We start from the raw sequence: 23393 nt of genomic DNA on the forward strand, positions 1-23393 counted from the left end.
CGCTTATCTGTGGGGTGAATCATCATGAGGCCAGGCAAGAACAACTACCCAGGAACTATAAACTGACAGCTGTCAGAGATCACACAGGGTGGGAGACATTCACATTACTGCCAGCCTGAAGAGAGAGACCTTGCTGAACAATTGGGGCATTCAGAGAGACCCTTAATGGGTCATGTCTTAATCACAGGGCTAAACTAGACCCTGAGTAAAGCCTACACTAGACTTGCTTGACAGGGTTTTCAGTGTTGAAAGGATCAAGCTGATCTTCAAGTAATTTGTTGGCCAAAACAAAAATCAACAGTCTTTAAATATATGGAGAGAGACACTCAACATTGTGCTGCATATGGATATCCAACTGTTCACCACTTTGTCAAAGCTCAGGGTTTATTTCTGAACTTCCTTCTCCTTCCACTGATCTATCATCCTATCTTGACTGCAGTGTCATGCTGTTTTGATTACTTATAGCCATATAATAATTCTTGAGATCAGGTAGTGTTAGTCTCTAACTTAATTTTTTACCAGAGTTGTCTTACTATTCTAGGTCCTTTGCATTCCTTATGAATTTGAGAACCAGCTATTGAATTTCTGCCAAAAACCCTCCAAGGATTTTGATTGGGATTGTTTAGAATCCATAAATATATCTGAGTAGAAATAACATCTTAACAATATTGAGTCTTCTGACTGATGAACAAGCTGTATCTCTCCATTTCTCTCCATCAAATTTTCCTCGGTTTCTCTGAATGATATTTTATAGGTTTCAGTATACCTATCTTTTACATCTTTTGTCAAATTTTATCCCTATGTATTTTTTGATATTGTGGTATAAATTTCACTAATTGCTTGGTTTTCAAGTTTTACTGTTTGTTGCTAGAATATAGAAATATAACTAATATTTGTATATTGATCTCATTTCCTGCAACTCTGCTAAACTCACAGTAACTTTTATTGTAGATTCCATCAGATTTTCTATATACATGATGACATCATTTGTGACTAAAGACTGTTTTACTTCTTTTCCAATATGGATGCCTTTTGTTTTTCTTCCTTATTGTACTGGCTAGAACCTCCAGTACAATGATCAGCAGAAGCGTTGAGAGCAGACATCCGTCTTACTTCTGATCCTAAGGGGAAAGCACTCAGCCTTTTATCACTGAGTATGATAGCTATGTATTTTTTGGTAGATGCCCTCTGTCGGTGACCAAGTTCTCCTCTATCCTTAGTCTGCTGAGAGTTTTCATCAGTAATGGATGTTAGATTACTGTCAAAATCTGTCTCTGCATCTATTGAGATAAGCATATGCTTTTTCTTTTTTAGTTTATTAATATAACAAATTATAGTCAGTGATTTTTCAAATGTAAAGCCAACCCAGCATCCCTGGGATAAATCCCCTTGGTCATGATATTATAAAGTTAGATAGTTGAATAGTTGGAAGTTCATGATGATATAAAGTTGGATATGATTTGCTAAAATTTAATTTAGATTATTGCATCTAAGTTCATGAAGAATACTGAGCTGCAGTTTTCTTTTCTTGCAATGTCTTTGATTTTGGTGTCAGTTTAATGGTGACCTCGTAAGATGAACTGGGAAGCATTTCCTCATCTTCAATTTTTTGCAGAAGTTTGTGGATAACTGGTATTATATCTTCCACAAATGTCTGGTAGAATTCACCAGGGAAGATGTTACAGACTGAACTGTGTCATCACAAAATTTATAAGTTGAACTCCTTATATAATAGGGTTGGTATTCCTATAAAAAAGGAAGAGGTACCAGAGCTCTCTGCACACACAAAAAGGACACTGCAAGAAAGCACTCTCTGCAAGCCAGGAAGAGAGGTCGCAGCAGAACCCAAAATTTCCAGCACTTTTCCAGGACTTTCAGCCCCCAGAACTGTGAGAAAATAAATTTGTCATTTAAGCCATCTAGTTTGTGGTATTTAGTCATGTAGCCCTAGCAGACTAATATAGAAGGCATCTGGGCCTAGAGGTTTTTTTGTTGATTTAGTTTTTGCTGAGGAAGTTTTTAATTACAAATGCAATTTATTTAATAGATATATTATTATTCAGGTTGCCCACTTCTTTCTAATAATTTGTGTCTCTCAAGGAATTTGTCCATTTCATCAAAGCTGAATGTATTGGCAAAAAGTTGTTCATAATGTTCCCTTATTATCCTTTTCATATCTGTAGATCATGTCATGATGTTACCTCTCCTGCTTCTGATACTGGTAATATATGTCTTCCTTTTTTTCCTGGTCAGTTTGGAAGAGGCTTATCAATTTTACTGATCTTCTCCAAGAACCAGATACTGGTTTTATAGGTTTTTTCTGTTTTCTGTTTCATTGATCTTTGCTTTACTATTGTTTTTGTCTTTACTATTTCCTTTCTTCTGTTAACTCTGGACTTCATTCACTCTTCTTTTTCTAGTTTCTTAAGACAGAAGTTGATGCCAAGGATTTGAGAGTGTTCATTTCTAACACAGGTATTTAGTACTATAATTTCCCCTGCTAATTACTCTTTTCATGACATCTCCAAGTACTGTTATATTGTATTTTCATTTTACTTTAGTTAAAAACACTTTCAAATTTCCTTTAAATTTCTTCTTTAACCCATGAATTATTTTAAAGTGTGCTGTTTAGTTTCCAAATATTTCAAGATTTTATAGAGATCTTTCTGTTACTGATTTCTGATTTAATTCTATTTGGTGTCAGAGAAAATACTCCTTATGACTTTAATCCTTTTAAATTTATTGATACTTACTTTATGGCCCAGCATATAAATACCTTGATAAATATTCTGAGTGCATTAGAAAAGAATGCATGATTTTTTGTTCTTGGGTGGAAAGTTTTATGAATGTTACATAAGTCAAGATGGTTGACAGAGTTGTTTAAATATTCTATATCCTTACTGATAATCTGTCCACTTGGGTTACTATAATGAGTTCCCAATCCCTGAAAGAGTGGTACTGGAATCTCTGACTGTAATTGTGGGTTTGTCTATTTCTTCTTGCAGTTTTATTAGTGTCTGCTTCATGTATTTTGAAACTCTATTATTGAGAGAATAACTGTTTACTTTAAATAAACACTCAGGAGTAGAATTGCTGGACTGTACGGTGAGGAAATCTCCATACTGTTGTCCACAGTGGCTGCACCAATCTACATTTCCACCATCACTCCCCTTTGCTTTTATTTTCCAGAATTTTCTTGGCTAGTCTTTTATATTTACCTTTCCACCGAAGATTTTTTATCATTCTCATAGCTAACCTTCTGTTCTATAAAGCAAAATAAAATAAAAGAAAATAATTAACCAATAAACAAAAATCTGTTTTTGATTGAGCTCTCATACATTTATAGAAAAATTTAGGGAGAAGAAAAATTTCTTACAACACTGAATTTTTATGGTCAAGAATGAGGTTCTTCTTTCAATTTATTTCAGTCTTTCTATATGTACCTCAGCAGAATTTCATACTCTCTTCTTCCAGGTGTGGCAATTTCTGATTAGGTATGTAAGTAGGTATTTTCTCTCCTGTGTAACTATTATAAACGGGATCTTCTCTTATATTTTGTAACTGGGTTATATATATTTATATATGTACGTGTGTGTGTGTGTGTATATATATATATATAAAGTATTTTTGTCTTCTTTTGGTTTATTGAATTTTTTCAACTTTTTAGCTGGAAATAATTTCACTTTTAAAAACGTTGTAAAAATAAAACAAATGATTCATCCATTGTTAACATTTTGTCCTCTCCCTCCTTATACACACATATATATGCACACAGACACATATAGACATAAAGAGTAGCTTGTATACACCATGTCCATTTATTCACTAATACTCAAGTCATATTCTCTAAAAACAAGGACATTATCTTATATAACTAAATTATAATTTGGGAAATTTAACATGGATACAATGTTATCATTTAATCTACAGCCCATATTTCAATTTTGCCAACTGAACAATTATCTGTTATTTGGTAAATAGTCTTTCTAAATTCTCATTGTTTCTGACAGTTTTTTACTTCATTCTTTAGTGTTTTATAGGAACAAAGAAACAACACTGTAAAAATACAAAAAAATTGCCTTCTTTCTTCTATTTATTCTTCTTGGTATAATTTCCCAAAGCCTATGCTAGCTTGGTCACACCACAAGTAGGTCAAACATCTAAATTTGAAAAGGGTTCTGAAACTAACCTCTCAACAGTACAAGTATAGGAAATATACCAGCCTATGAGGCAGAAGTTCAGGATCAAGTCCTAGTTATACTACTAATGAGCTGTGCAGTGCTGGGAAAAAATCCTTAACCTCTCTGAACTTCCTCATCAGTAAATGAGAAAGTTGTATCTCTAAATCCTTTTTAGTACCAGAATTATATGTTTCTTTAAGTTACTTATTTAAAGAAGTAAAGAAATAAAATATGCCTTACCATTCTTCCGTGTAAATTTTTTGTTTTTCCTGATCTGTTCTCTACTCTTGAGTCTGGATGAATGCACAGTCTTCCCTTTACCTTCAATCCTTAAAGCAAGATTCTGCATTCTTGAAAAATAAATGTGGTTTTAAAATTACTATCACATTCTCTACAACCATTCATAGAGAATCACACCAAACTTTTAACTAAATTTCTTAAAAACTCAAAGGTATTTTACTGAGCTGCTGTCAAACTGCATGGCAGTTTTAAATATGGAGATGGCTCCTGAGTAAATTGCAGATAATTCTGTGAGCGACATGCCATTATGGTTTCCAGCCTTGTCTTTGTGCCACCCGTGGGTTTCTCTTCTTTGGAGGCAGTCATCCACAAGTGTGAGTGTACTGAGTCTCCTGGCCCTCACTCCCTATGTTGGCATTTCACTATCCACTGTATTCACAACTCCTAGGTAAAAAGAAACAGGCTCTTTGCAAGAAAAAAAGGGCTTGCCATGTGGTAAGGCATTGATTAAAAACTGCAAAATGCTGTCATAAAAACAGACGCAGAGATCAATGGAACAGAATAGAGAGCCCCAAAATAAAGTTGCTTGTATATCGTCAATTAATTTATGACAAAAGAGCCAAGAATACACAATAGGGAAAGGATAGTCTCTTTAATAAACAGTGTTGGGAAAACTAGACAGCCACATGCAAAAGAATGAAACATATCACACACAAAAATCAACTCAATGGATTAAAGATTTAAATGTAAGATTTGAAACTATAAACTCCTAAGAAAAAAACATAGGGAGTAAATAAGCACTCTGACATCAATCTTTGCAAGGATTTTTTTGGATTTGACACTGAAAGCAAAGGCAACAAAAAGCAAAAATAAACAAGTGAGACTACATCAAACTAAAAAGTTTCTGTACAGCAAACAAAACTATCAACAAAATGAAAAGATGACCTATCAAATGGGAGAAAATATTTGCAAATCATATATTTGAAAAGGGGTAAATATCCAAAACATGTAAAGAACTCATACAACTCAATAGCAAAAACAAACAATCCAATTAAAAAATGAGAGAGGAACTACAAGGACATTTTCAAAAAAGACATCCAAATGGCCAACAGGTACATGAAAAGATGCTCAGCATCACCAATTATCAGGGAAATGCAACTCAAAACCACAGTGAGGTATCACCTCACACCTGTCAGAATGGCTATTATCAAAAAGACAACTAATAACCAGTATTAGGGAGGTTGTGGGAAAAAAAGGAAGTCTTATGCATAGTTGATAGGAATGTAAGACAGTGCAGCCACTATGGAAAACAGTATGGAGATTCCTCAAAAAATCAAAAATAGAACTACCGTATGATCCAGCAATTCTGCTTCTGGGTATTCATCCAAAGGAAACAAAATCACTGTCTTGAAAAAAATATCTGCACCCCCATTTTCACTGCAGCATTATTTACAATAGCCAAGACATGGAAGCAACCTAAGTATCCATCGATGGATGAATGAATAAAGAAAATATGATACACACACACACAATGGAACCGTACTCAGCCATAGAAAAGAAGACAATCCTGCCATTTGCAACAACGTGAATGAACAGGCCTTGAGGGCATTATGCAAAATGAAATAAGCCAGACAAGAAAGACAAATACCGTATGATCTCACTTACAAGTGGTATCTTAAAAAAAAACAAACCCAAATTCATAGATACAGAGAACAGACTGGTAGTTGCTGGAGGTGGGGGATGAGGTGGGTAGGTGAAATGGGTGAAGGTGGTCAAAAGATGCAAATTTCCACTTACAAGATAAGTAAGTCCAGGGGATGTAATGTACAGCATGGTGACTATAGTTAATACTACTGTACTGTATATTTGAAAAGTTGCTGAGAGAGTAGACCTTAAAAGTTGTCATCACAAGAAAAAGAAATTTGTAACTATGTGTGGTGATGGATGTTTAAGAAAGAAAGAAAATTAGCATTAGGCTGAAATACAACAATCTCCCATTACTTTGTCTTAAAAAAAAAGTAAAAGTTTTCTGGGTTTTTTTTTAAATTGCAAAATAAATACAGTAACAACACTGAAAAATAAAGTTCCTTACTTAGAGGTAACTGTAACTCTAATATTCCAAGCATAAAATTATCTTTAGAGCTGTAGCATACCTGAATTTCTCAGTTGACGAGTTACTATTTGCTTGATCCTCACAGCCAAGTATTTTGGGTAAAATCTTCTCTGGCATCTTATATATGTCATTTGTGGGCTTTGCAACTCTGCCTACTTTCAGTCTGGACGATCTCCTTAACACACATGGAGTGTCCTGGTCAGAGCAATTTTTCACTGGATTTGAATTTCCCTTATGATTCAGTGGATTATAAGAGGCAATATTTTGATGAACCAAAGTTTGCAATCCTAATGGATTTGGGTCTTCAAGAGTCTGTAAAAAGATGTAAGTACATACACAAATAATTGTAACAATGCAAAAAAAATTAAAAGTAGAAGAAATTAAGTTTTATCTTGTCCTTTGATCACACAAAAATATCTCGTAAGATGGAAGTGAAAAACTCATAGACATATGAACATGATGAAAATTTTGTAATAATTTTGTAATAAACTAAAAGGTAATGCAGATTTAAAAGCCTATGACTGGAAGAGCATAAGTAAAAATTACTTTTATCAACATTGATCCTTAAAAATCAAGGGTAAACCTAAGGTCACTCTGGGTACTTTAATTTCACAGGAAATGGGTAGCATACAATGATGCGAGACACATAAAAACAGTGGGCTAGATCAATGTTCCATTCAACCTACTATTTTGTTATTTGACAGAAACAGTATGTAGTATTTATGGGATGAGATAGTATATAACCTCCATTATATTGATTTTGAAAGGTTAACAGTGTATCATGAATGGTTCTAACTTCCCTTTAATAATCCATTATAGATTTAACTTTCATGAGGATATATATTTTTCTACATATCATGTAAATCCTTCTTGAATTTATTTGTATATCCAGCTTGCAAAGCTTCTCAATCTCATATTTTTATTATAGTTGAGTAAGAGTATTATTTGGATTTATTCTAAATCAATCTCCTTTCTACTTTTAAGCAGACTTTTTTTTTGAAGACCTGCTAAATTCATGCTCACTCTGTCAATACCAATCAATTTCCTATACTTTACTCATATTACCTCTTTTTAGACTAGAACCCTGGAATGTTTAATTTAATACTATGCCCTTTCCCTAAGATTAGTTTCTCTTTTCTGGATTTTTAAAAATCTTATTATGTCTGTTTTGAAATTTTTTGACCAGAATTGCATGTAGTATTATTCCAGGTACGTATGTTATAACATGAACTCAGTATCATGTTATTTAAATATTCCAAGAAATGTTCATAGGAGCATTTTGGTAATAGCCAGAAGGAAAAAAAAGAAAGAAAACAATGCAAATGACCATCATTAGAGAAACTGGTCAAATAAGTTATACTATTATACATACACACAAATACATGCACACACAAAATACAGCCATACAGTGGAATACCGTTCAACAAGTAAAAACATTTAAGTACTGCTACATTTGTTGACATAGAAAGATAACCAAGATGTACTATTAAATTTAAAAAACAAGTTGCAAAGCACTATGCACAATATAATCCCATTACGTAAAACAAATTTACATAGAATATGCATATAAAAATGGAGGCATACACCAAACTGTTAACAGTAATTATCTCTAGAAAGTGCAATTGTGGGGGACTTTTTCTTCCTGTATTATTATGTATTGCTATATTTGATTTATTTATAATGAGGCTGTATTGCTATTTTAATGAGGAAAAAAATAAAGATTATTTTTATCTATTCTACATATACCTGTCAGTATCCACAAATTTCGAACTCCCAGCCTGTCCCTTTCCACTCCCCAAGATTATTTTTAAAAGGAAAAAAATTATCAACAAGAAAAAGGGACTTGGCAAGTGGTAGGCTACTGGAGGGTCTCCAAGTGTAATACTCTAGGAATTCCAAATCAAGGACTGTGTCACCTGACAGTATCCTCAGACACAGAATGCAAAGATCTATTGAAGCCAGGCATAAGTTTTTCCCTCTCCTGGCAGCCCAACTGCATATATTTTATGTCCAACTAGAAGTTAACATGGGGTATCTCATCTCTACTCTGTATCCAGGTAGACACAGTGATATTGTAAGGTAACAGGGATAATTCTGGTAAAGAATTTTTTCCTTGTATGTAAGCAATCTAATGATGATATATCCTCTTAGGTTTTTAGGGGAGAAACTTACCTATTTTTACTTTTTAATCCCTTGAAAATTCTACCCTGGGAACCTCAAAAAATATCACTGTATTCTTCAAAATCAAGATGTATCTTCACAGTGTTGGTATATGGATAGAAGGTTTGAATTTTTTTAAATAACTTACTTTTTAAAATTTTTTATTTTTTGAATTTTTTAAGGGGGAGAGGTAACTAGGTTTGTTTGTTTGTTTGTTTTAATGGAGGTACTGGGGATTTAACCCAGGAAAGGCATGCACTCTACCACTCAGCTATATATCCTCCCCCGCCAGAAGGTTTGCATTTAAAATAAACTATATGGGCAAGGAAGACTTGTTAAAGGTTACTATAAAAGGCAAAATCATACTCATGCTTACTTACTTGCTGCACTGAAAGATGCTTGTTCTGCAGCTCAGCTAACCTGGAATCTTGTTCAAATGGTGGAGTAGAACAAAGAGTCTCAAAATTCACCTCTGCTACTTGTGTACAGTCTTCATCAATCTGAGACATACTAGGCTCCACTTCTAAACATTCATTTCCAGTACTGAGACAAATGCCTCCCTCTTTTCTGTGACAGATGGGTTCCACCTTGGCTTCTGACAATGTGTTTAGGGCTGCTAACAACTCAGCTGGCAATGCATCATCCTTTGTGTTTTCTAGTAAATCTTCGTGACATGTCAAAGGCATTGATAGGGAACCCAGAGAGTTACTCAATGGGTTCATCAACTCTCTAGGTTCAAAATTACTCACTATTCCAAACAATCTTTCCTCCTGGGTGATTTCTGGTGATGTTAGTAATCCTTCCAAGGCAGACACAAAAGTTTCAAGAGAGCTTTCTTCATCCTTGGTTTCTTTAGAAGTCACGGTTAACACGACTTCCTTTCCAGGCTCAGAAAATGTATTTGGTGCTGCTAAGATCTTCTTTGGCTCTATTAATGATTTTTCCTTTACAGGAAATGTACTAGATTCTTCAGTAGTAGTACCTGAGAGAAGGCTTATTTCAGGAGAGTCTCTGCCTGCACTTAGTTCCTGTATATTCCAAAGAGAAGTTCCATCATTATAGTGTATACAAAAGTGTTTAAAATGAAAATGCCATAGTATTCTAGTTCATCATATTGCTAAGTTACCTTCAAAAAGCTTTATCAACTGTCCTCCCTTCCATAAATAAAAATACTCTTTATTACTTTCTTATACCAAATTACTAATGACTGAATACATGGTTAAACATTCAATAGTGGACCAAGGATAAAATTGGCTGGGGCATAATTACAGATGGCAAATTATCTATTCAGCTAAATTGAAATTATCTGGGCTAAGGGAAGAGGCAGCAATGACATGGATAGTTAAATTAACAGATAATCTAAAAACTTCACTGCAGTTAATGGTTGTAAAATTCTCCCTTGCTAAAAATCTCTATTGAATTTAATTTAAATTACTAAATGGGAACAAAATTGGTATAGTTTCACCTTTTTATTCCTCACCTCTGTGTAAGCATGTAAATGTGAAGTAAAGAACAGGAGGTCAGCGGGAAAAAGAAAAGAAATGAATTTTCTATGAAAACATTATAAGCTCTGGCTATAAATCAATGGTTCTGAGTTGTGGTTACATTAAACAAAAAACAGAAAATTCATATTTCTAAATGACTATTATTTTAAAAGACATCACCTTTAATAGGTTATACCTTTCCTCACCATGTTTCCAATGAGCAAAATATTATTGGACCTCCTATTTTGAAGTGCTTTCAAAATCATTTATAAGTCATTCAAGAAAATCAGTCTCAATACTTCAAAGGCACTGGACTTTTTTCCAACATTAAAACTGTTAATTTGCTTGACCTTACAAAACAGAATGGGTTTCAAGTGACTTTTGGCTGTTTCTAAAAACCAAATCCACCTTCACTTACACATCACTCTGCCAGGATGCACTGTAATTTGTAAGCCCCTTAATGCCCAAATTTGATTTGAATAAGAGAGATGGAAAACATTTTATTCTCCTTCTCTTCCATTTATCTTCTCTTTACATAGCATACAGAGGTTGAGAAGATATATTTATTAGTAGTGCAAACTCTAATTTGCTCAGAAAGATAAAAGAAATTTAGAAAGAATTGAAAAGCTGGATCGTATCTATTCTTTAAGTCACAGTTCAAGGTCTCCCTCCTATTTGAAGTCCCTGTATCTACTAAATTCAAAGCCCTAAATGTAATAAAGTAAATATATTGAACTCTGCCCCAAAGGAACTTAGTTTCTAAGTGAATACTGAAGGCATTAATACATAAGATATTAAATAAAATATAAATAATGTCAAAAATACTGCATGAACTCAAATGAATGGCATAAACCATAGCCCTAGTATTGTAAGAATAAGTTTTCTAGGGGGAAAAAAAAGGGAGGCAGTGAAGGATTTTCATGATCGCCTGAAAAATGCTTGGTTAAACAAAGTAAACAGGTTTCTTTACCATAGACTTTTTAGAGCATGTGAATTTCTAAGTCTCTGAGGAGACTTGAGCATACAGTGTTCTCTAAACTTCCTTGTTCAAAAAAAATCCTTTTTCTCCGAAGATCTATTCATGTCATAGGATGCAAGTGATTGGGAAATACTGACACTCAGTGAGTAATGAAAAAAGGGAGCAATTACTTTGATCAAGATCATCACAGTCCTGAGACAAATCCACAGAGAATGAAGGGACTTACGCCAGAAATTAGTGATTTGCAAAGGAGTGAAAGAAGGAAAACACATATTTATTAAGCAACCTAGGTGCCAGACACCAAGAGCTATTATTGCTCTCAGTCCTCACTATACTATCACTATGAAAGGGATAACTTTCCATATAATACACATGTAATTGACACACATGCCCTTGGAACACGCACATATCTGCTTCCAAACGGTATGCTCTTTCCCTTACTTTCTGTCTCCTCACTGAGTAAAGGCATGGAGGTGCGAATATGTAAGGTTCAACTGAGATGAAGAAAGGTACCGGTATGGTAGGGTTGGCTTGGGAGGTCCTTGATTGCAGGAGTCTGTTATGGGCAGAGTCAGTCTTACCGTCCTCTAAGTCCCCATTGCACCAAGCAGAAAGCAAAGCCAAAACAAGCACTCAACACGTGGTTACTGATTAACAACTGGAAGACAGGAAAGCAGTATCTAACAGGAAATATTAGAGGAACTAGGGTAATAGACAAAGCAACAGAAGGCATTTTTGCTACAACATCTCAGAGACTACTCTGATATTAAAATATATGTTTCTTTTCTAGATAAAGAATAAGAGACAATGCTAGATGAGAAACACAGATCAAGAAAATTGTATTTCATTAGAGATAAGGAAGAATAAATACCGAAAGGAGTTGTTAGACAAGAATAGATTTCTATCTATTGAAACAGTTTAGTTATATTCCTGCCTAGTTATCTTCCAGCCTGGATGGGCTTGATACTTTAATCAATACAATTTTTAGAAAAATCGAAACCCAAGATCTGAATAGCTAATCTCTATTACACAGACCAACCTTTTCTGGATGTGGCAACACTTCAGGATTTTCAGCCTCAGTCCCTGGAAGATAACATTATATGTTTACATTCCAGTTTTATTAAAGCATTAAAACATATTATCTCACTCAGCATTTCTTAATCATATACTTAAAATGACTCCCTCAGACATTCATGTGCTATATCAAATATTCATAAATATTATACCAATTTATCGATATAAAAGTATCATGTTGGCAACAAAGTTACAAAATTCTTCCATTTCTTAAAAAAATATTTCACAGGAAGCCAGGTAAAATTATAATCATTTGGAATTTGTTTAGTTAAAAACCAACCTCTCTATTTTGGCTGAGCTATTCTAAGTATTTGCAACTACATGAGGAAAAATCGTATCTACTTTCTCAGTGTCATTATCTTCTCCATTGTAGGTAACAGAATTTAAATGAATTCATGCTGTTGAGTTAGGCATACTAAGGGACATCATGTAGGGGCCCAGGAGTCAGGAGATTGTCCCAAACGCACATGTATTAACAGGTCTCTATTTCTTAAAGTCATTAAAAATTTTTAAACATTCTACTATAGTTCCTTTTCTTTTTGTACTGAGACTACCTTTTGTAGTCTCAATTAACATTTTGTGACTATCATTAGAAACTTATGATTTTTTCACCAACTTAAGTTACTTCCATGAGCTAAAATCACTGTTGGATTTTTTCCCCCAACTAATTGTGTCACAGGTTGTCACAGTGGGAACACAACTGACAAAGCCCTTTATCCTTTTAGCCCTGCTGCCAGACATCCTTGAAAGCATCTGTGCTTTCCAAAAATGGAAAGATGTTTCAAATTCATCCTAATTATCTTCAAGTTCCAAAACAGATTCGCTATCCTTTAAGGGTTCCCAGTTTATTTAGTTGTATACCCAAAGCACCCATACGCCTGGCACATAGCAGGCTCAATAAATATTTGTTAAAACAATGAACATATTAGTATTACATACCAAAATCTAAGCACTAGGAGTACATGCAAGAGTTGGTAATGGGCCTAAGTGGTACCCCTATTGTTATAGTAGCAGAATAGAACAGAAGTTAGAGCTTCTGTACAAAACAGAAGATAGAACTTTTAAAGTGTAACTTTTCGATTTCAAGTATCATATTCTTGTGCCTTTTCTTGTAACACAAGGATTCAATGACCACTAAGAATAATTACTACACTATCATACAACATACACAGGAGACACCTCAAAGAGAAAGACAGCCATTGATTAACATAGCTGAAATCAAGTAAATGGTCTGCGGAAACTACCAGTCAAGAAAGATATCACATACATATTAAGAATACTATAAACAGCAGGGAGGGTTTAGCTCAGTGGTTGAGGACATGCTCGGCATGCACGAGGTCATGGGTTCAAACCCTAGTACCTCCATTAAGTTAAAATAAATAAATAAATAAACCTAATTACCCCCCTCCTCAAAAACAAACAAAGCAAAGAAAAAAAAAGAATGCTATAAGCATAGAAAACAAACATTCCTTTCAAATTTGAGCCCCAAAATTACAAGTCAAAAGAGTAGACATTTGGTCAAGCAAGTATTGATTGAACCTGAGTTGCTTCTCATATAAGTAAATTTATGTAGCATGATTTCATATGTAAAATGTACAGGAGACCAGCCTGGCTGTAAATAAATTCATAGCTAACTAAGCCTTCTATTTTTAGGCAAAGACAAATTTACTTCATGTGACTCTACCCATAAAAGCATACCTCGAATACTCTGGTGGTTCAGTGAAAGTTCAGCCTGGGTACATGACACAGCGAAACATTGGACTACTTTTTCTAGTCCTAAACAACAACAAAAAATCAATTAATTAATTAATAAGTAAATATAAAATTTTAAATGGTAAGGAAAAAACCATTTCTCATTCATATACAATTTAAATTTTTTTCATTTAAAGGAATTTCAAATAGGGTAATTTTTCTTTGCTCCATCATTCCAGTTACTTTTACAATTACTACCAATTAGTTAACATTTACACTTCAAGTGACTGCAAAAATGGAGAGCCGAAAAGTTAATGGATGAACTTTAGGAGTATAAACAAGCTAAATTACGTTTAGGTCTGAAAGTACCTTTGGAGATGACTGGTCTACCAAACAGGGGTTAGGGTCAGAGAGAAAAATAGGTTCTAATTTACATAGCTTGGCTATCTAAATCCTCAAATACACTGAAAGTCTGTCATTATAGTTTGAGATGTAAGTAAAAGTCACTAGCGAGAAAATTCTCAGACATTATTCATCGTTCTTGTATTTCACAGCACGGAAAGAAAGGGTAAGAAATACTGAAGGGGAAAAGGTTGAAAACAAAATAAAATGCCTCATCTAAAATTTTGATCATCTGCCCTGGGATAATTAAAAGTTGACTGAAGAAAATCGATCAGTGAACTATTTTTTTTCCCAATCTACTTTACTATACAAGTACAGTCAAGATATCTTCCTTAAGAAAAAAAAAGCCCCATGTTTCAGCTGTTTTAAGAAGTTTTTCTGCACCAGGCATAGCTACTTGAATCCTAAGCAAGAATAATAAATTGTACATTCTCTCCTATCTAAAAATAAAAGTGATCAATATAAGCTATCTTGAAAATTAAACTGCTCACATAGAATAATTTTTATGAGGCAAATAGAAAAGAATACCGCTTTTCCCCTCTAAAACATGATTCTTTGAGAACACAAACTGATTTAAAACAAAACAAAATCACAGTCTGAGACAACAACAGGAATTTTTTCCTCAATTATAAACGAGAATTTATGATACTAGTTTTGAAAATAGAGCAAACTTTCATCTAAGTTGTTAAAAATGGTTACTTAGGTAAGTAATTTGCTTTTTTTTTTTTTGACACTGTCTTGTCTGGTTTTGGTATCAGGATGATGGTGGCTTCATAGAATGCGTTTGAGAGTGTTCCTTCCTCTTCAGTCGTTTGGAAGAGTTTGAGAAGAATCAGTTTAAAAGACTTTGTACGTTTGGTAGAATTCCCTAGTGAAGTCATCCAGTCCTGAACTTTTGTTTGCAGGAAGTTTTTTTTTTTTTTTTTTGACTATGGATTCTATTTCACTCCTAGTCATCTGCTCAAATAATCTATTTCTTCTTGATTCAGTTTGGTGGATTGTGTATTTCTAGAAAATTGTCCATTTCTTCTAGGTTGCCCAATTTGCTGGCATATAATTGTTCATCATATTCTTAGGTTTTTGTTTTTTTTTTTTTTTTTTGTATTTCTGCAGTATAAATTGTTACTTCCCTTTCATTTCTTATTTTGTTTAGAGTCCTCTCTCTTTTCTTTTTGGTGAGCCTGGCCAAAGGTTTACTGATTTTGTTCACCCTTTCAAAGAACCAGCTCTTGGTTTTATTGATTTTTATTACTGTTTTTTAAATCTCTATTTTATCTCTGACCTTTATTATTTCCTTCCTTCTCCTGACTTTAGGTTTTGTTTGTTCTTCTCCTTCTAATTCTTTTAGGTGGTAAATTAGGTTGTTTATTTGAGACTTTTGTTTTTGAGGAAGGCCAGCCTGTATTGTTATTAACCTCCTTCTTAGTATTTTGCTGCATCCTATAGATTTTGTATGGTTATGTTTTTTGCTGTCATTTGTCTCAAGGTATTTTTTAATTTCCTCTTTGATTTCATTGTTGACCTATTTTTTCAAGCTTTTTTAAGTAGCATGTTGTTTAGTCTCCATGTAATTAATTTTTTCTTGTTTGTCCTTCTGTAGTTGACTTCTAGTTTCATGCTGTTGTGGTGAGAAAAGATGCTTCAAATGAATTCTATCCCCTTAAATTTGTTGAGGCTTGTTTATGTCCTAGTATGTGGTCAATCCTAGAGAATGTTTCATGCGCATTTGAAAAGGATGTGTATTCTGGTTTTGTGGGGGTGGGGGGGTAAAATGTCCTGAAAGTATCAATTAAGTCTAACTGTTCTATTAAGTCATTTAGGATCTCTTGCCTTATTGATTTTCTGCCTGGAAGATCTGTCCATTGATGTCAGTGGGGTGTTAAAGACTCCTATAATTATTGCAATTCTGTCAGTTTTTCCTTTTATGTCTTTTAGTATTTGTTTTATGTATTCAGTGCTCCTATATTGGGTGCATATATGTTAATGAGTGTAACATCCTCTTCTCGTATTGATCCTTTTATCATTACATAGAGTCCTTTTTATCTTTCTTCATGGCTTTTGTTTTAAAGACTATTTTGTCTGACATTGAGTATTGCTACCCTCTGCTTTCTTGTCATTTCCATTTGCATGAAATATCTTTTTCCATCCTCTCATTTTTATTTTATTTTTTTCACCTCCTCACTTTTAATCTATGTGTGTCCTTTCCCCTAGAGTGGGTCTCTTGTAGGCAGCCTATTGTAGGCTCTTGTTTTATTATCTAATCTGCCATTCTACGTCTTTTGATTGGAGTATTTAATCCATTGATATTTAAGGTAATTACTGATAAGTATGTATCTGTTGCCATTTTAAACCTCGTTTTCCAGTTGATTTTGTATTTCTTCTTTGTTCCTTTGTTTTTCTTTTTGTTTTTCCTTTTGTGATTTGATGGTTTGCGTTTGTATTATGCTCATGTTCTCTTCTTTTTTGTTTTTGTGACTCTAGTGCATGTTTTTGATTTCTGGTTATCCTGTTTTTCAAGTATGTTAACCCATTACTATACGTACTTATTTTAGACTGGTAGTCATATAGGTCCAAACACATTCTAAAAAAAAAAAAAAATGTATGTTTTCTTACTCTCCTCCCCCACATTTTATGATTTTGATGTCTTCTTTTACAACTTCATGTTTATCCTTTTGCTGTTCATTGTAGTTATCATTGCTTTCACAGAAATTTTTAAATTTTTAAAAAAATCTGTGGGCTGGCTTATTTCAGTGATTTACTTTCCAACTGTGATTTTCTCCTTCCTCTAGATTTTTGCTGGTTTTCTATTTGGAGAAGACCTTTCAATATTTCTTTTAGGCTAGGTTTAGTATTCCTGTATTATTTTAGTTTTTGCTTGTCTGAGAAATCTTTTCTCTCTCCTTCTATTCTAAATGATAATCTTGCTGGGTAGAATATTCTAGGTTGCAGTTTTTTCCTTTTCAGGACTTTGAATATATTTTGCCACTTCCTTCTGGCCTGTAATGCTTCTGTACAGAAATCAGCTAACAGCCTTATGGGGGTTCCCTTGTAATTAGCTCTTTTTCTCTTGCTGTCTTTAGACTCCTCTCTTTATCTTAACTTGTGCCATTTTAATTATAATAAGTCTTGGTGTAGGTCTGTTTGGCTTCATCTTCTTTGGGACCCTCTGTGCTTCCTGTACCTGGATATCTGTTGCCTTTTTTAGGTTTGGGGAGGTTTCAGCCATAATTTCTTCAAATACATTTTTGATCCCCTTTTCTCTTTCTTCTCCTTCTGGGATCCCTGTTATGTGTAGATTGGGATGCTTTATATTATCCCATAGGTATGGTATATTTCTTTTTCTTTGGTCTTTCTTTCTGATTGGGTGATTTTCATTATTCTAATTTTCAGATCATTTATTCATTCTTCTGCATTAACCAGTTTGTTATTTATTGCCTCTAGCTCAGCTTTTGTCTCAGCAAGTGAGTTTTCTAATTTTAATTGGGTCCTCTTTATTATTTCTAGTTTCTTTATACAATGATCTGCCTTTCTATCAATAGCCTTTGTTAATTCCTTCAGTATTTTTATTACCTCCTTTCTGAATTCAGAGTCTAGTGGACTGGAGAAGTCTGTTTCACTGTTTGTTCTTTCAGGGGAATTTTCTTGACCTTTTAATTTACAGTGGTTCCTCTGCTTCTTCATTTTACTTTTATTTCTTTGACAGTATGAATTTAGGAGAAACTGTTATCTACTGTGATCTTGAAGGGTTGTTATATGTGGGAGTGTCCCTGTATAGCCAGCATGAGTCTAATATTTTTGGTGCAAGGGTTGTTAGTATGGATGCCTGCGATGTCTTTCCTTATGGATAAATTCCTTTGATGAACATAGATGCAAAAATTCTCAACAAAATATTAGCCAACCAAATCCAACAACACATAAAAAAGATCACACAGCATCATCCAGTTGGATTTATCCAAGGGTCACAAGAATGGCTGAACATACATAAATCAATCAATGTGATACACATTAACAAAAGAAAAGACAAAACCCACATGTTCATCTCAATAGATGCATAAAATGTGTCTGATAAAATTCAATATTCATTTATAATTAAAAAACTCACAAAAGTGAGTACAGAGAGAACATATCTCGACATAGTAAAAGCTATTTATGACAAACACACAGCCAACATAACACTTAATGGTGAAAAACTGAAAACCTTCCCACTAAAATCTGGAACAAGACAGGATGCCCACTCTCACCACTTGTATTCAATATAGTATGGGAAGTCCTAGCCATAGCAATTAGACAAGAAAAAGAAATAAAAGGTATCCAAATTGGAAGAAAAGAGGTAAAATTGTCAACTATATGCAGATGACATGATATTATATATAGAAAACCCTAAAGACTCCACACAAAAACTACTAGAACTGATAAACGAATTCAGCAAAATAGCAGGATACAAGATTAACATACAGAAATCTGTTGCATTTTTTTACACTAACAATGAAATATCAGAGAGGGACAGTAAAAAAAAAAAAAAAAAAAAATCCCTTTTAAAATTGCATACAAAAAAAAAAACTTAGGAATAAACCTGACCAAGGAGGTGAAAGACTTATAGCCTGAGAACTATAAAACACTGGTAAAGGAAACTGAAGATGATTCAAAAAAATGGGAAGATATACTAGGCAAGACTGAAAGCAACATACATGTACAGAGGAATGATTAATTGAATTACAGTACTGTAAGTTAAGTAAGTGAAATAGTAAGAGGCTATCAAAATTCATGCTTTTAAAAAATATTAATGATGTGAGAAAATTAGCATAAACTACTACTTATAATTTAAAACCAGGAAACAAAACTATCCAAAGCATAATCCAAATTTTGTAGAAAATATAAACAAAACAAAAAATATAGAGTCTAAAATTAAATGTACCAAAATGTTAACAACAGTTCTCTCTAGGCAGTGAGATTACAGATGCTATATGAGTCTTTCTTAGTCTTATCTTTTTTCCCCCTTCTGTAGATGCACTTACATTACTGATACAGTCAGTAAAAGGGTTATTATAAAATAGTGGTTCTCAAACTTTTTGATCTTTGGACTCTTTTAAACTCTTAAAAATTAGTGAGGAACCCAAAAAGCTTTTGTTCATGTGGCTTATATTTATTTGTATTTACATATTACTAATTAAAGTGGAGAAAAACATTAAATAAGCATTAATTTTAAATTAACATGTTAAAATATTTTTATGAAAAACTGTATTTTCCAAAGTAGAAAAAATTAATGAGAAAATGGCACTGTTTCACATTTTTAAAAATCTCTTTAATGTATGGCTTAATGAAGACAGCTGCCATCTGAGCTGCAACTGCATTCAATCTTTTGCCATATTTTTTTGAAGTTATAACAAAATCTGGGCTCACAAAGATACGTAGTTGGAAATAGAAGGATTATTTTAGTGCATATTCTGAGTAACAGTGCACATTCTTTTTAGATAACATCAAAAGTCTAAAAGCAAATTTCCCTAAAGGTTAATGGACATGTAAAAACTGAAACAAAATCAATGAACTTCTTGTATTCTTTTACATTATAACCCATTGGTTTATCTTGCATTTTAAATGGAACCTTTATTTGTCTGTGGGTGGTGTTGTGATGTCATGCATTGGTCTTTTAGAAAATACTGATTCACTGAGTTATGCAGATCTTCCCTATACTAATCCATGTCATTATAAAATCTCAAAAAGGTCACCTTTGTAAATATTTCCATTGACCTCACTAGAAAGTTTTAAGTATTGGAATGTCATCAAGGTCAAAATGGTAGACACAAGCTTTCCTAAACTCTAATTTTCACTTGAAAGCTTAAATTTTTTTATTGGCAGCAAATAGCATCAGTTGTTTTCCTTGAAGTGACTGGCTTACTTCATTCAATTTCAAGAAAATGTCTGCCATGTGTGTCTACGTGTGAATATCCAGTTTGTCTATCAGTTAACCTTTCTAATTAAAAAAGAGTGAAACTAGTTTTCTTACAATGCTTATAACTCAAACAAGTACACAAGTGATCTTCTTAAGACAACTATTACACTTCACACAAAAGGTTAAAAAGATATATATTCAAGGGTAGAAATTTACTAACAACTTTTCTGCTTCATCAAATGCATTAAGTAAAAATGGCTTTTTTTCTTTTTTAACTACTAGTACATGGCAGTGAAAAACACAATGACTACTAGTACTATTTTAGTGTCACTGCCCTGATGCCTACTAAGGCTCCAGCATTTTATCTACCACTTGTTTTAGCACCATAAGCACAAACATCAAATAGGCAAATAATGTGTATTATTATTTAGTTTTGCCCTCACTAACCCTCTGTGAAGAGTCTCAGGGACTCCCAGGGGGACCACAGACCATAATTTGAAAATCACTGTTTAAAAAAAAAAACTGAAGGAATATTAAAGTATAATAGTTGTATGAAGTCTAATTTCAATAAGCTCTGCAAATTCTTACTTTATGCTTTTTAAATAATATTAATAGTCAAAGAATCAACTTAATCTGATTTAATCTTTCTCATGAAATGAAACTTATCTATAATGTTTGTAAAATACCATATATTTATGCTGCTAAAGAGACAATTATTCAAAAATATACAATAACTCTAAAACTCTTAAGATTCATTTTGTATGTGTAAAATTACAAAAAAATCTACAACATAATAATGCCAAAATCACCATACTTACTGTAACAGAACTTGATTTTGTTCCATTTCATCTTGAGGTTGCTAGAAAAAAAAAAAAGTAGTTTTTCCCAATTGATGAATGCTAAGCTAATACAACAAGGTAAAAACAATATTTAAGATAAATTTTACATTATTCTTTCTTAGTATCTTTTTTATTGTGGTAAAATATATATAACATAAAATTTACCATTTTGACCATTTTTAAACGTACAGTTCTGTGGCATCATGTACATTCATATTGATGTACAACCATCACCAACATCCATTTCTAGAACTTTTCCATTTTCCCCAACTAAAACTCCATACCTATTAAACACTAACTCCCCAATTACCCCTTTCCCAACTCCTGGCATCCACACTTCTACTTTGTCTCTATGTATTTGACTATACTAAGTGCCTCATGTAAAAGGAATCATACAGTATTTGTCCTTTTGTGATTGGCTTATCTCACTTAGTATGATGTCTTCAAGGTTCACCCATATTGTAGCATGTATCAGTATTTTTTTCCTTTCTCAGGCTGAATAATATTCCATTGTATATGTATGTACTGCATTTTATTCATCTACTCATCTGTCGATGGACACTTGGGTTGCTTACACCTTTTGACTATTGTTGATAATGTTTCTGTGAGTGTGGGTGAATAAATATATTTTCAAGTCCCTGCCTTCACTTATTTTGGGTATACACCCAGAAGTGGAATTTCTGCATCATATGGTAATTCTATGTTTAATTTTTTTAGGAATCACTGTACCATTTTCCACAGCTGCTGCACTATCCTCCATTTCCTACCAGCAATGATCGAGAATTCTAATTTTTCTACATTCTCACCAATGTTTACTACTTTGTTTTAGTAATAGACATCCTAATGAGTGTTAGATGGTATCTCACTGTGGTTTTGATGTGCATTAATGATGCTGAATATCTTTTCACGTGCTTATTAGCACTTGTATATATTCTTTATTGAAATGTTTATGCATGTCCTTTGCCCAGTTTTAAATCAGGTTGCTTCTGTTGTTGTTCAGTTATAGGATGGACCTGGAGATTGTCATTGTAAGTAAAGTAAGCCAGAAAGAGAAAGAAAAATACCATATGATATCACTCATATGTGGAATCTCAAAAAAAAAAAAAAAAAAGAACTTATTTACAAAACAGAAACAGACTCACAGACATAGAAAACAAACTTATGGTTACCAGATGGGGAAGGAGGTGGGAAGGGATAAATTGGGAGTTCAAGATTTGCAGATGCTAACTACTATATATAAAATAGATAAACAAGTAAGTTTATACAATATAGCATAGGGAACTATACTCCATATCTTGTAGTAACCTATAATGAAAATGAATATATGTACATATAGGTATGACTGAAACATTATGCTGTACACCAGATACTGACACATTATAAACTGACTATACTGCAATTAAAAAAAATTTTCTGTAATTAAAAAAAAGAAGTTGCAAATATTAGTTTTAAACAAATTATTAGAAGCTAAATACAAGCTTCTCAGCTTTAAGAAAAAATAGGTGGTGTTGAGTATTTCCCTTTTGATTAGAGATCATTCAACTGATATACACGCCTATATACAATATTAGATATACCCTCATGTTCACTCTTCGAAACTGTTGTCTATTTCTGCTATTAAAATAGATGTATCTCCCCCTCCACTTCTTAAGACTCTGTAGTTATCTCCTGCTAGCTAATTTATTTACACCAAGATGTTAATTGAATCATCCCTTACCTTTCCCCAGGGTAACTGCATTAAAAAGAAACAAACAAATAAAAATTTGCATATATAAGTGTGTATCCACACACATGCACTCACACACACGCCAAAAGTATCTTTCAGTAGTCCATATTTCAAATTACACCACATAGACTAGTATCTTCTTCACAAATTTAAGATGACCTCTGACATATAATGGAGATGAAAATCGTAATTATTATATCCTCTTTTAACCTTCTCACTTCCACAGCTCTAGTAGAAAGAGAGATGAAGAAAGGAAATATTTTAAGCCTTCCTTCTAAATCAACTGGCTTTCACCAAAGTTGCAGCAAAGAAACAGAATGACTGTCTAAGAAAAGGGAAAAAACTGACTAAGAGAAAAAAGAAGCAAAACAATAGACAAAAAGAATTATTCATTAGTAATTTTCCTCTCTTTGAAATAGTTAAATAACTTGAAATAGTTAATATTAAAAATTAGCAATTTTAATAAGCAGGTATTTAATCAATATGCTACACACCTGTAAGGCTGCATCCTCACTAAGAAGAGGCGTCATCTTATTTTTACTCATTTGCTCTTGTGAATTCCCTCCGAGTTTGAATATAAGCTGAATCTCTGGAGAATGTGTGCCTAGAAGGA

General features: G+C 33.3%; 1 protein-coding gene across 1 annotated transcript in view; it reads right to left on the bottom strand.

The window, feature by feature from the left end:
- The window catches only part of ANKRD31 (ankyrin repeat domain 31), a 109657-nt gene that overhangs the window by 73638 nt on the left and 12626 nt on the right, over positions 1 to 23393 (bottom strand). Inside the window, exons 3-9 of the mRNA XM_032468389.1 lie at positions 23236 to 23384; positions 21034 to 21136; positions 13930 to 14007; positions 12197 to 12240; positions 9075 to 9722; positions 6575 to 6846; positions 4422 to 4531 (exon numbers count right to left, since the gene is read on the bottom strand). Coding sequence (XP_032324280.1) covers positions 4422 to 4531; positions 6575 to 6846; positions 9075 to 9722; positions 12197 to 12240; positions 13930 to 14007; positions 21034 to 21136; positions 23236 to 23384 — 1404 coding nt within the window. The remainder of the gene's footprint in view (positions 1 to 4421; positions 4532 to 6574; positions 6847 to 9074; positions 9723 to 12196; positions 12241 to 13929; positions 14008 to 21033; positions 21137 to 23235; positions 23385 to 23393) is intronic.

Source organism: Camelus ferus, chromosome 3 (genome assembly GCF_009834535.1).
Source record: "Camelus ferus isolate YT-003-E chromosome 3, BCGSAC_Cfer_1.0, whole genome shotgun sequence".
Taxonomy (NCBI): Eukaryota; Metazoa; Chordata; class Mammalia; order Artiodactyla; family Camelidae; genus Camelus; species Camelus ferus.